This window comes from Pocillopora damicornis, chromosome 4, assembly GCF_964200805.1.
Source record: "Pocillopora damicornis chromosome 4, jaPocDami1.2, whole genome shotgun sequence".
Lineage (NCBI taxonomy): Eukaryota > Metazoa > Cnidaria > Anthozoa > Scleractinia > Pocilloporidae > Pocillopora > Pocillopora damicornis.
Window position 1 is genome coordinate 4047648 of NC_142673.1, and position 13109 is coordinate 4060756.

The 13109-nt window shown below is 35.2% G+C and overlaps 1 protein-coding gene across 1 annotated transcript; it reads right to left on the reverse strand.

Annotated features, from left to right (window-relative positions):
* Positions 1 to 737: 737 nt before the first annotated feature.
* On the reverse strand, positions 738 to 12179 carry LOC113680226 (casein kinase I). The gene is made up of 11 exons (XM_027197244.2): positions 11711 to 12179; positions 11535 to 11575; positions 11354 to 11423; positions 7267 to 7415; positions 6399 to 6633; positions 5709 to 5794; positions 3886 to 3970; positions 3387 to 3535; positions 3074 to 3190; positions 2655 to 2869; positions 738 to 2159 (listed from the first exon to the last, which is right to left on the reverse strand). The coding sequence occupies exons 1-11, from the start codon at positions 11892 to 11894 to the stop codon at positions 2099 to 2101; spliced, it is 1392 nt and encodes a 463-aa protein (XP_027053045.2). The 5' UTR covers positions 11895 to 12179; the 3' UTR covers positions 738 to 2098.
* Between the last annotated feature and the right edge of the window lie 930 nt (positions 12180 to 13109).

Consider the following 13109-nt stretch of genomic DNA (forward strand, 5'->3'; position numbering starts at 1 on the left):
ATGGGCATTTTTGAAACTGAACAAAGTTACCACTTGAGAAAAAGGATTCTTTTAATGATTAAGTGTAAAAAGATCTTAAAACTTTCTTTAAAGGGTTTTTTTTTTATCAAGGAAATGAACATTTTCCTTTTGTTATACAAACTAAACGATCTCAACTTAGATTAACGCTTATGATAGGACACTAGGAAATTTCTTTACAATTAAAGAGAGAAATAATTGTCACAAAAAATGAGATTCCAGTGTGAAGGTAAGTTGCTTGGTTTGCCAACATTGCACGCCTGAAATTAAGAATGAATCTAAAGAGCAAGGTCATATTATCATAGAAATGGAATTTTTTTTAGTTGATGACTAACACTTGGTCTTGAAAATAAGCCATTTTATAGTTGTGTACTTAACTGCCAATCCTTAAATTTAGAGTGAGGATGAAGGTGACCTTGTTTTGATAGAGACCAGTATCTAGTTAGCATAACAACAAGGCAATTTACATTTGATAGCAGCAAGATTTGTATCATAACAAGGTCACCCTTCGCCTCACTCCTGATAAAGGGCTTGGCAACCAAGCATGCAACTGTAAAATGGACTGTTGATGGAATGGAAATAATAAAAAAATATTACAACACCAACAACAACAAAAACTCCATTGGCAAGTGATGAACAATATGCTGGTTAGATCTCAGTAGTTATGTTTATCAAATCTTGTCCCCTTCCCTTGTTTGTGATCATCAACAATGTGGTGATAGATTCTGAAGCTGTTTAATGTTAAGCCATACAAATAGGATGCAAACTCTGTCAAGTTAGAGCTTACAACATACAAATAATGAAAAGGTGCCCATAGTGAAGAAATGTTTTTAAGTGAGCAACATTGGAAAGTCTCATGTGTTTTGAGTGTGATTGGCAACAGCACATGAACCTGAAATGATTAACAATCGTCTTGAACAGATGTTAGCCAATATCATAATGATAACTTGGAAATAACAGTTTCTGTATGCTCTGACTTAGCAAAAGGCTCTCTTAAAACCAGTTATAATTTGATTTGGAAAGCACTAGCTGTATATCGGACAAAATGGATGTAAATTGAGTTCAGTCCTAATTCAGCCCCCTGATAAAATAACACTGGCAAGACTTTAATTAAATTACAATTATTGCTTTTGAGATATTGAACAAGTAAAAGTGAGCCTGTTATTACTTCTCTCTTTCAAGTATCAAAGATCTCTGATCATAGAGATAGACAATAATTGCTAGATGCTTAAAATAATTGAAGTTCATTTAGCAGCTCAACAGACCACCAAGTAGCCCTATTAGAAAAAGCAAGAGTCACAGAAAGGAAAATGCCCACTGAAAGATACTCTAAAGCACAGAAGTTGGAAGAGGAGATGGCAGATAAAAACAAAGATGTGGAATGCAACACCTTGCACTGCTCAACTCAGTCTGTCTCAATCCTGTACATGTACTGAAATTTCCAACAAAATAAATAGGAGTGCCACTAAAGTGTGACAGTGTATGTTCTCAGTTGAGATACTAAATGATTGTCTTAAATTTAATGTTTTATTTGAAGCAAGCCATAGGGACATAAGAAAATTGTCACATTAAAAAATAATCACTGATGAGATAGAAAAGAAATCATTGAAACAAACTTCATAAAAGTCCAAAATAAATGGTTGGATCATGTCCATAGTCATTGTTTAAGGTGATCGACAGTCCTAATTTATTGATGTGTTGTCCTTATCTTATCTTTTAGAGATCCACACAAAATTCTGCACTGTCTGCATGATCTGGTGACATTACTATCAAAAATCAACTGAAGGAGTCTCGCCAAAGACTTTTGCACACATGAACTGTCAATCACCTTAAATACTCATTGTTCCAAATAAGCTTAACTAGATTAAAATGTTTCACTATTTTAACTAGACATTCTTCTTCATTTTGTGCAATGTATCAAGCCTTCATGGAATAATAACAGACTCAGGATCTGCATCTATATTTAAGTCCATCTCATTTCATTATAAAATTGACCCAACTTTCTACAAAAGGTTCCAACATCTTTATCAATATACTACAGAATTATTGGTTATGAGCCAAATGTTAAGGGAGGCAAATATCATTTCTGTCTTGCCACTGGCTGCTTCTTCTTCTTTCTCCTTTTGAAAAAGCAACAACACCTATAAAGACAAAAGGAAATGTCACAAGCAGCCCCCTTGCATTTCTTTCTTTAAACCTGTTCTAAATGCTATCTTCCGCTTAATTACATTGGAGCAGACACATAGAAATGTTTGATTAAGTTTTTTTTTTTAAGACTTTTCCTAAATTTCACACCATGCACAGACCGCGATTGCAGCTCCAACCTTTAATCTCTGTAAATAGAGACCTCTATCAAAAAGGCACTTTCTTCCTGTCATAAAAGTGTTCCTCTGCAACAGCTCTTTGTCCAAGTTGATAATAGCTCTTCAATCACATTTTAAATAAATCAATCCTTAGAACCTTTACTTAACCAATGTTGGATTTGGTTTTTTGTTCACATTTGAGCTAGATTACCACTCAACACCTTTTCTTAGTTATGCTGCCAGTGGAGAAAGACAAGGACTTTTCACATTCCACAATAGGGATAATGGAGTACAGTATTGATCAAATACATTATAGTAAATGTTAGTACATACTTTGTTTCCTCAACAACTTCAACTTCGGGTTGCTGTTGTGCATGTATGGGGGTAACACCCTTCTCGTGTCGGCCATCATCAGGACCAAGGTCCCCATTCGTTGAACTGACCACCTGTACAGAGCCCCCTAATCTGTCTGCAGTTGGTGGCAGTAGTCCAGCAGACTTCAGGGCTTGTGAATTGTCAGCCCAGGCACCTTTTCTGTCTTGCGCAGACTAAGGAAATACCGCATAATAACTTCAACAATCTCACACACAATAAATTTTTCATTGAAGTTTCAAGATTTTTCTTATAGCAACCATTTTACAATTGAAGGTTGCCAAAAGGCAACTTAATTAAACATTAAGCTTGGAGCCCTGCACACAGAGCAAAGTCAACCCTTTGAAAAACAAGGCCATAAGACAGACACTCTATCATACCTTGTTTGTTGCAGAAGTGGTTGTTCCTCTCTCATTTCCTTTCTGATATCCGGGTGGAAGCTGAGAATCCCTTTGATTGTGTTGATCTGAGTGGCTCAGGGAATTAATAGGGCTAGGCTGTGGAATGTCAAATTAGAAAATATTTAAGTTGCAGCAATCACTGAATCAGAACAAGCAACAAACTGAGACTTATCATAATACTGGTAAAAGTTGTGCATCTGGTGATCATTACTAAAAGATGGCCACTGTGGAAATTCAAAGTCCATAGGTTAAAATAAATTACATTTAGAACGTTTTATAGTTGTGCTCTTACAATTTGCTTGTGCGTCCAATCAAACTCTCCATCGTCAACGTAGCCTTTTCTCTCAAATAAATCCTTGAACAATTTTCTTAAATACTCATAGTCTGGAGTTTCAAAGAAATCAAGTCTACGAACATAGCGCAGGTATGTGGCAAGCTCATCTGTGTTTGAAAGAAAAACATTTTGAAATTAATGTTAAATGCCACCCAAACACTATCAGGCAGTCAGAATTATGAATCTTCTAAAAAGGAAAAACAACACGATATTTTTACAGCTGAAACCTGTTAAGAAAAAATAGAAAAAAGTGTTGTGCAGACATAAACATCTAGGAGACAAGTATTCATAAGGAGTAGTCAAAGTTGTATTGAAGGTACACAAAAGTAACTGTGGCCACATTCAGTACCTTGCAGGTTACTGAAAAATCTATGATTTAGAAGGAATACAACAATGATGCTTCTAACAATTCCAATATTTCATGCCCAAAGCTTCAAATGGGTTGCACAATATCTACCTGGGTGATTCTCACATAGGACTTCAATGGGTGTTGCACGTTTTGTGTCACCAATCTTTTGATATCTCTCTTTCAAGGTGTCTGCCTGTAAACAAAATTATGAGTCATTAGCCCTTTAAGTCCCAAGATCTCATTAGTGATTCTCCTTACTGTCTGCCAAACTATTCTCATAATGTTAGTTTGGAGAATTTGGCATCAGATCAATTAGTAATCCTATAATTAATGTATTTCTTTATTCTCATTGCTTGTCTGCATGATATTGTGTAGATATAGTAAAAAGAAATTCTATCATTGTTTTTTTAGAGGGCACGGTAACGAATCTTGCAATCTGATTGGTTCTTTACCCGGTCAGTATTTTCCTATCTCTGCCCACAGGCCACGGTAACGCTTTCATGAGTCGCCGAGTACATCCCAACTTTCGTTGTCATTTTTCATAATATACCTCGTTTTCCGGCTGGGCAGTATTTTTAAGCAAACACGTCGGTCACTACCTCAAGCCGATAAATAACTTATGAATCCTCTCTTTTCTCTCTATCAAATCTCTTTGGTTGACAGAAAAATATTGGTTTCAGAATGAATTTGTATAAACAATAGTGTCATTACGTTGGTTGACAAGCGGCCTAAAAACCGTCTGCAATTAATTTTAATCGTTCACAAAAAGTACCCAGAAAGTTGAAACGTGATGTATTTGGTTACAGTTAAACTGAACGATGGAACTTTCATTCATTTAATATCTGAATTTTCTCGAGCAATTTGTTCATAGTGAAAGAGCGAGCAAAGTTTTAATTTAAGTTCTACAACAAATATACGCTCCTGGTGAGTCTTTCCAATTCCGTTCAATTTGGACATTTGTACCTTAAATTGCACAACAGAAATTGAAGGAATTTTTTGAGAAAAGGCCGCATTACATTCCCTTGTGTCTCGTTGGAGTGTGCCGTTTGAATTTAGTTTTTGTGAAGGAAAGATCAGAGTTAAACATGCCATTACAGCAAACAAACGAGCAAACTCTCACAACTTCAAAATAAAAAAATTGAATTTACTCACAATTACTTTCCTCGCCGTTTACTTAATGAACAGAGGTAAATCTTCATACATGAATGAATGGTCGATGAGAGTGAATAATACTTTCCGTTAGATCATTAACTGATTTTGAAGAAAACATTGTCGTGACAGTCCTTGCCAAACTAGTTCTGTTTGTTTTCAAATGTTCCTACGCTTTTTTTTTTCTTGCGCGCTCTCTAATTGACAGGTGTCAGATTGTGACAGATACTTGTAAAAATAATGTTTCAAAGTTTGTTTGGAAGCCTTTTAAATCACCTTTATCGTTACGGAAATGAAAATGTTTCGCTGAGGCATCTCTCTTAAATTTGCATCACCTCTATTTTAACTACCATTTACCCACTCAAAAATTGTTCAGTTTATGGAAGATCTTGCCGTATTTACGTCCATAACTCATTCGGGTTCTTTCGGAAAGAATTTCGTCAAGTTTAAAAACAATAAATATGTTATTTACCGGCTAAGGGTCGGTCCGTATGGTGAAAAACTGTGACCTCAGTCTTGAAAATGCTGCCCTCGGCCTACAGCCTCGGGCAGTATTTTCAAGACCTCGGTCACAGTTTTTCACTATACGGACCTCCCAGCCGGCAAATAACATATATTTATGGTCACTCACAGAAGATAAAGGGTTAGTAAGAGCAATTTTCTTCTATTAAGCAATATGACAAAGAAACTGTAGACATAATAAAAAAGAATTTCACAAAACATACGAGACCTCAAATTATGGTCAAAAGTTTAGTAACAAGTACAATTCAGAGTTAACTTACTTTGAGTCCTTGCCATGGCAGGCTACCTCTAAGGAAGTACATGAACATATGCCCCAGAGCTTCTAAGTCGTCTCTCCTACTTTGCTCTGAAAACAAGTTATGCAAGAAATATATAACTGTAAATTTAACATATCTTCTTGATAATACTTTCTCTTCTACTTTGCTCTGAAGATATGGTACACAACCAAATGATTGCTACAAACATAATTCATCCTCCTGTACAATTAAAAAAAAAAGACTTTGGAGAGTAAAAATGATATTTTTTGGCCTATCAAAATTATTGTGCCATCTACCAGTTTCTATATTACAATTTAATTTTGTAGCCAACATTGAATACTCAACACCTGCTACTAACAGTAATAGATAAAGAAGACAGAAGCCATATCCAATATATATATATTTTTTTCTGGATACAACAAGAATTTTATCCCTAGACATAAAATCTTAGATCTTTTAGATAGCATGGAGTATACTTCTCCACTCTGGAAATTAATCCTTGATGTTGAAAAAATTTCTACACAATGATTAAAAAACTTGAAAATAAACACCCACTAACTGGAAACATTAATTTAACATGTCCAAATTTTGGCATTGATCCATATCACTTCAAGAGCCATAATTATTGTCTACGTGACAAACTAACTCTTTCCACAAACTCTGACCACAATAAGATTCAAAATCATAGAGTACCTTTCCCTAAATGTGTGTTAATACTCATGTATCTTGCTGTCCCTGTTAGACTTTTGTGTTCTCGATAGGGTATATGCTTCTTAGTCTCTGGATCAATATACTCCTTTGCAAGACCAAAGTCTATAATGTGAATTGTTTTCTCTTTGCCTGAGGATTTCCGGCCAATAAGAAAATTTTCCGGTTTAATGTCCCTGTAGATCATATTCTTAGAATGAACACATTCAAGTCTTGAAATCTGTAGAAAAAAAGGAGTGAAATGGATTATAGTATATGTTTACTGTTCAAAACACTCTAGCTTTCATCATGTGAGCCCAAATAACTATTGACTCTTTCAAGTACACACAATTGCCATGTAAAACTCAGAGAGATTCCCAAAGAGATTTGCAATCACAAATCCAAGATAACTTGGGGTTTAAAAAGATGGAAAAAAAATGAACAAACAAACAAACAGAACAGTGGCACATTACCAAGAACTAACTTAACAGTTCAAACTACACAAAATAGCTGACACTGTATGTTATACTTTTCTAACTCAAATTAACTTATTTATGACAAAATTTAATAATATCCCAGAAATAAAATAAATATGATTTCAGTTTACACTGCAAGCATCTTTCTTGAAGCTTTCAAGGTAAATAAAAGAAAGTTTGAATCAACAAAACAGTTCCTCCATCTCATTGTCTTCCAAAAGGAGATTTTCCCAATCAGCTAAGATTTTATTTTGTTAGGGCACTTGCTCTGTAAGCAAACCCTTAGTTGGCCTACAGTCATAATAATAATACAGGTCCATCCAGCCCTAATTTCCCATTCATTTCCCAGACAGTTCTCTTTTCAGCCCTACAAAAACCCTTTTAAAAATGTCACTTACCAGCTGAATAGCAATCATTAGCACTGTCTTCAAGCTAAACTGTCTATTACAGAGGTCAAACAAATCCTCTAAACTTGGTCCCAAAAGTTCCATGACTAATGCATTGTACTTTCCACAGGGTCCAAAGTAATGCACTTGAGGTACTCCCTCTGCAAAGTGTCAAAATGAACTTCAGTTTGAAACTTTTCAATTTTTTTCTTCTTGAAGTGATTATCACTTCATAGTTTCATTATAATGTATTCACTTCATCATTAAACAGTATATACTCTGATTACATAGGACCCCTCAACTATGTTTTCAAAGATTCAAAAGAATCAGTTGCATCTGCCTCAAAAAGTGAAAAAAGACAAGATTCAGCCGAGGTTTTCAACTACAAAAGCAGAGAGCATCAGGTGTTAAGTTTTACAATCTATCAGTACTGCTTTCTCACCTACATGAGTTGCTGACAGAAAAAGGCAAGCAAAACCCTTCTAAGCAAACAGAAAGCGGACATACATGTATCATGGAGTTGTCTATGATATCAATACACTATGCATCTTAAATAATCATAAAACTCTCACACATGCATAGAATCCCAAAGTAACAAATATACAATACAAAATGTATACCTTGTGTTACAAACCACAGAAATAACACCATAGAGTTTGCTAATGTAATAAATTGGAGGTGTTGTCCACTTAATAAAAAATATGTATTTTGTAGTCTAAACAACCATGATACCCAGATGCATTAAAGCCCAAGATGTCAGACAAAGTATGCATTCTTTACAAACACATTATTGACGAAATAACATAGAAGTCAACTCCTATGCAGAACAATTTGCACAAGATCTCTTGTAACCTTTTTGTTTCAAAACTTGTCTCCCGCACTAATCCTTTATAAAACTTTTGTGTAAAAGGTTGTATTACATGGTTACATGTATACTATTTCACATGAAAGAAATCATAGTCTCTGTGATAGAAAAATATGGCCTAACACTCCAATTCTCAGGAAGAAACACAAGCTTTAAACAGCTGTATCAACTTCACAGTTTCTCCACCTTAAATAAGTAAATTGTATAATCTTTCCAAATAAATAAGTTGCAATTTCTTTGTTGCACAATAGTGCAGAAAAACTGACTACAGCTAACAAGTTATTTGATGGAAAGTATTGATAAGGAGAAACATGATATGAAAAATAGTAGTGAACTTTGATGGTGTCAGCTGAATAAAATCCCCTGTGCACTATTAGATACCTCAACAAAATGACCCCGACCCAACTCCATTGCATTATCTATTAACAACAAGCTGTTGCATGAAGAACAGAATCAAGGTTTAGGCAAGAGATTTGGCACTATTTCAAACTTGCAATTCACAATTTGTGATCTAGCATCCATGTTTATCTTCAACCGTTCAACCCCTGAGAGTGACTAGTATCTAATATCTCTTTACAATATCACCCCTGAATCACACATCAAGGTCATGAGAATAAAGGAAATGATCAATAAATGATAAAGCTCTTGATTGTCAAACAAATTCTCCTTGTCACCACCTTAGGGAATATATAGAGCACAGTATGGAGATTATGCATACTGATGTTAGGGTGTAAAGGGTTAAGAACCAATTAATCTTTTCAATCCAAACCTGCCAAATTGCCATCATCCTTAATCATTACATCATAGGTGTATTTTTACATTTTTACAAATTGCCATCATCCTTAATCATTACATCATTGGTGTATTTTTACCTAATTTCAACATTTGCTACTTGTATCACAACACCACATGATGGTCATTTTAATGATATTACTGTTAAGCAGAAAACTTTGGGACACATTTCATCTAAATAAGTTATTATAGTCAAATTGGCTACACTCCACTTAGTATGAAGGAAATAAGTGATGAGGATAAAAGTATCACTAGCACCTAAGTAAATTTGCAATGAATCAAGTAGAATGTTTTATATATGCTTGAGGTAGCACGATCTTCTCTACCATTTAAAAAGTAACCCAAGTTGATGTGCTCCAAAAGACAAACAGTACCAGGTACTTTATCAAGAACTAAGATAAAAATCATCCATATGACTGAGTTTAAAATTCATAACTAGATTCACCAGAAAAAGCCTTCTGAATAAAACAGCAAAGCTTGCCCACTCACTGCTCTTTAACATAACCCTTACTTACAGCTGCAATACATCACCTGGAAATTTGTTTGGCAGACTGGCATTTCCACACAGCCACCAATACAATTCCCACAAGTTAGAAAAGAATAATAATAAATTAAAACAACAACAATAGAAACAAAAAATTTTCATTTCCTTGTGTCAGACAAATGTTTGTCTTACACACAACATAAAGATGAAGATGAAGTGAAGTTATTGAGAATTTTGCATCAAGCCAATTCTAATCATTTTTGTATATGCATAAAGAGAAAACACAGCTGCCATCCAGCATTCCACTCTTTCAACTATTACACCTACAAGCGGGGTTACATTTTAACAGTAATTTTCTTTGTTCCATCTGCTTTGGAGATGATTGAGAAAGTCCAAAATACTCTCACATTTGATCTTGATATATTGTAAGATGCCTTCTTTATAGCACCAATTTGACCACAGATTGCTGTTCATTTTTCAGAAATTTTGATACAAGCCTCACAGGAGTATTATAACACCCTTCTAAACTGAAACTTGAAATTTCGAACATACTGCTTGTGGTGAAAGCAAACTATTTGAACACCCTTTGGGTTTGGTCAAAGTGTCTGATCCTGCCTTCTTTTTGTTGTTTACTACAAGAACAGCTCAACAGATATAACATTATTTGCTGATTTTCAAATGCAGAGAGAAATTTTTTTAAAGTTATTGCTGCTTTAAGGTTGCTGGCTGTTATTAGATATTAAGTTAAAAGACTTGCTCTAATTGTGAAGGAAATAAATATTCAAAATTGGTGAACGAAAAAACATAAAAATAAAAAATATCCTTTTTCAACTAATTTCCACAGTGTCACGTTTAAAGGAAAGAAGGTTGCATCATTAAATTGTGTCAGAACTGCATAAAGAAAGGAAAAATTGGAAAATTCAATAAATTTATGTCACCCCCAACACAGTAAAGAATTTAAAGCCATAAGAGCTACGATCACAAACTTATCGTCACAAAGACCATGTTATTTACACACCATTTTATCAAACACATCTCAAATGAAAACGACCAATGAAAGGTCAACTTTCGAGAAAGCCAAAAAATTAGAATACCCAGAGTCACATAATTGTCAAATTATTAATGACAATATTGTCCTCGATGATTAAAAAATTTTTCAAAATAAATCAACGTTTTGCCCATCTAAATTCTCAAAAATGCCAGATCCGAATAGGCAATACCGCAATTTGTTTGTTCTGAACTCCATATCTCAAATTGAAGTTATGACGATGAATTCAAACGTATTTTGCCCGCACTTGCTTCCAAACAGCCTTGAACGATTAACATGCAAAAGGAGTATTTAAATGTGCTTTTCTTGAATGAGCGAGATTTCATTATCGCTGTTGGGTACTGCGTTACAATCCACATGATTGATGAGAAATTCTTTTTATTTCTAATACACAAAGGATGAAGTAACGTAGCTAAAATCGGACTGAAATGTTATTCCTACGAATTCACGCCGTTTCAGGAAAGAAAATAGATGACGACCTTGATCAAATTGGGAGCTTTTTCTCTCGTTTATTCGTCCCTTATTTCAGAAACTAAATTTACATGGATTAAGAATATTTAGAAAACTTTTACAATACAGTAATCCCCTTGGAGAGACAGATTTCGGGTAACCAACGGGTCATGTAACAGTTTGGAATATGATAATAAACTCAATGCAAGATTCACTCGAAAAGTGGAGAAAATAAAAACTGAAAGAGTTGTGATGTAAAGAAGAAATAGTTAAAAAGGGGAAAAGTGAACGTGGCCTACTGTTTACTGCTTGGATGTCTCTTATGATCAACGGCCCATCCAAGATAAATACAATGGATCACTCTATATATTTGGCACTTCCTGCAAAGCCGCAATCAACTTTAACGCATCGAGGCTAAAAGCTTTCTACCATTTTCACTGACTACTCAAAGTGAACTTACCAGCATTTCCGAGTACTTTATAAAATCGGTATTCCAGATGAAGTTGTGGTGCTCTAGATTTCATAGGCTCCTACGAAAGAAAAATATTTCGACATTTACCATCAGCTATAGGTAATATATCCTGTAATTCGTCAAGATATCTTCGCACCAAGAAAAATAAGTGAAGTCAGTCGCGACTTACCAGTTTGATGGCGACATGCTCATTGTTGTATAGATTTTTCCCTAGCCAACAGAGAGTCAATAAGTGAGTAATCTTAATGTTTTTTATGATAAGACAAGGAGCTAGTAAACCATTGAAAAGGCATAGTTTATACAAAACAAATCGTCTAAAACATGGTTGCCCACTAAGGTTCGTACCAAGTCGGAGTTCACCGAAGTTTCCACATCCAATCTTCTTGCCCACACGAAAATTCGGTCCCACCATCATCACACCTGAACCAGACCCAGAACTATTCCTTGGCGAGTGTAAGCTTCCTCTGGAAGGCCGAGAAGCTTTTCTATCCCGTTCGCGGTCGCTCTCCCTTTCTCGTTTGGACTGCATATCGACGACCGCCGTGATATCCCGAGTCTAGGTTGCCGCCGGTGAGATGTCTAAATTCTCTTTCCCGTTTGACTGGAAAGCCATAAATGATAACTCATTCTGTTCTTAACACATCCCCGAGTACTACATTTCAAAAATACTACCTCCAAACTGTCAAAGAGGCGAATAACTGACGATTTCCTTGGCTTTACAGAACCCTTCAAACTCACTTCTGTTAAATGGAGAAAGTTGTTGAACACGCAAGATCAACGAGCATGCATTGCGAGCCGCGAACCCATGTCGCCTGACCTTCGGGTGGGTGTTGTCCCTTAGCAACCTTTGTTCTTTTATTCCGAAAGCTAAACAAAACGGACAACGTTGTTCATTTGTACCTTTACCTAAGGTTTTTAAAACAAATGCTTGAGCAAGAAAACTCGATGCGTTCTTCGTCAACACGTTTTGAAATAATTTTTTTCATGAAGACTGTACAAATAATACCTTAAAATCTGGCGCTATTATGCCTGTTTAGATCTGTATATTTTGCAATGACACGTTAAATCAAATACTAAATCTCAGCGGTATTCAGAGAGAGACAAAGAAAACCACTTACGCTAAGCTGGCTTAAGCTATTAGAACTAAACAAGAAACAATTTGATTTGAATACCGCGATAGAGGAATTCCATAAATTTTGATCATCAATCAGTTAGGAGAACAAAAAATTAAAGGTGTGTTGAGTGTGTTTATTCATGACTCTTTTTATGATATCATTTATGTTATTGATATTAGCTCGTAAAAGAATAAGAGAATAGTACTGTTAACATTATTCATTGATCAACAAACCATTTAAGTAAGAGAAGCCTAATTACTGGCGATAGCGTAAAAAAAGCGCTGTTAAGACTTTGAATTTAGTTATGCAATCTATATCGTGAGCCTTTCGGTCTTCTCCTCACTACTAGTCCTTCTGGGATTCCGGGAAAATCATTTAAAACCCGAATGCGAGAGGAGGGATCACAATTCTAGACGTTTTGGCGTTCTAGACGTTTTTTGTCCTCCGTTAAGTCTCGAGGCGTTTAATCTTGACCAACAGACTGGATCAGTTATCTCGGGCTTTTTTGAAGACGCTTAGTCCTTAAAAGAATTGATAATAAAATTTTCTTCGACGCCCTTGTCCGTCAACGTCTTTAACCGAAAGACTGATTCATAGTATTGAAAAATACTCTTTGCGAATATTCTGTA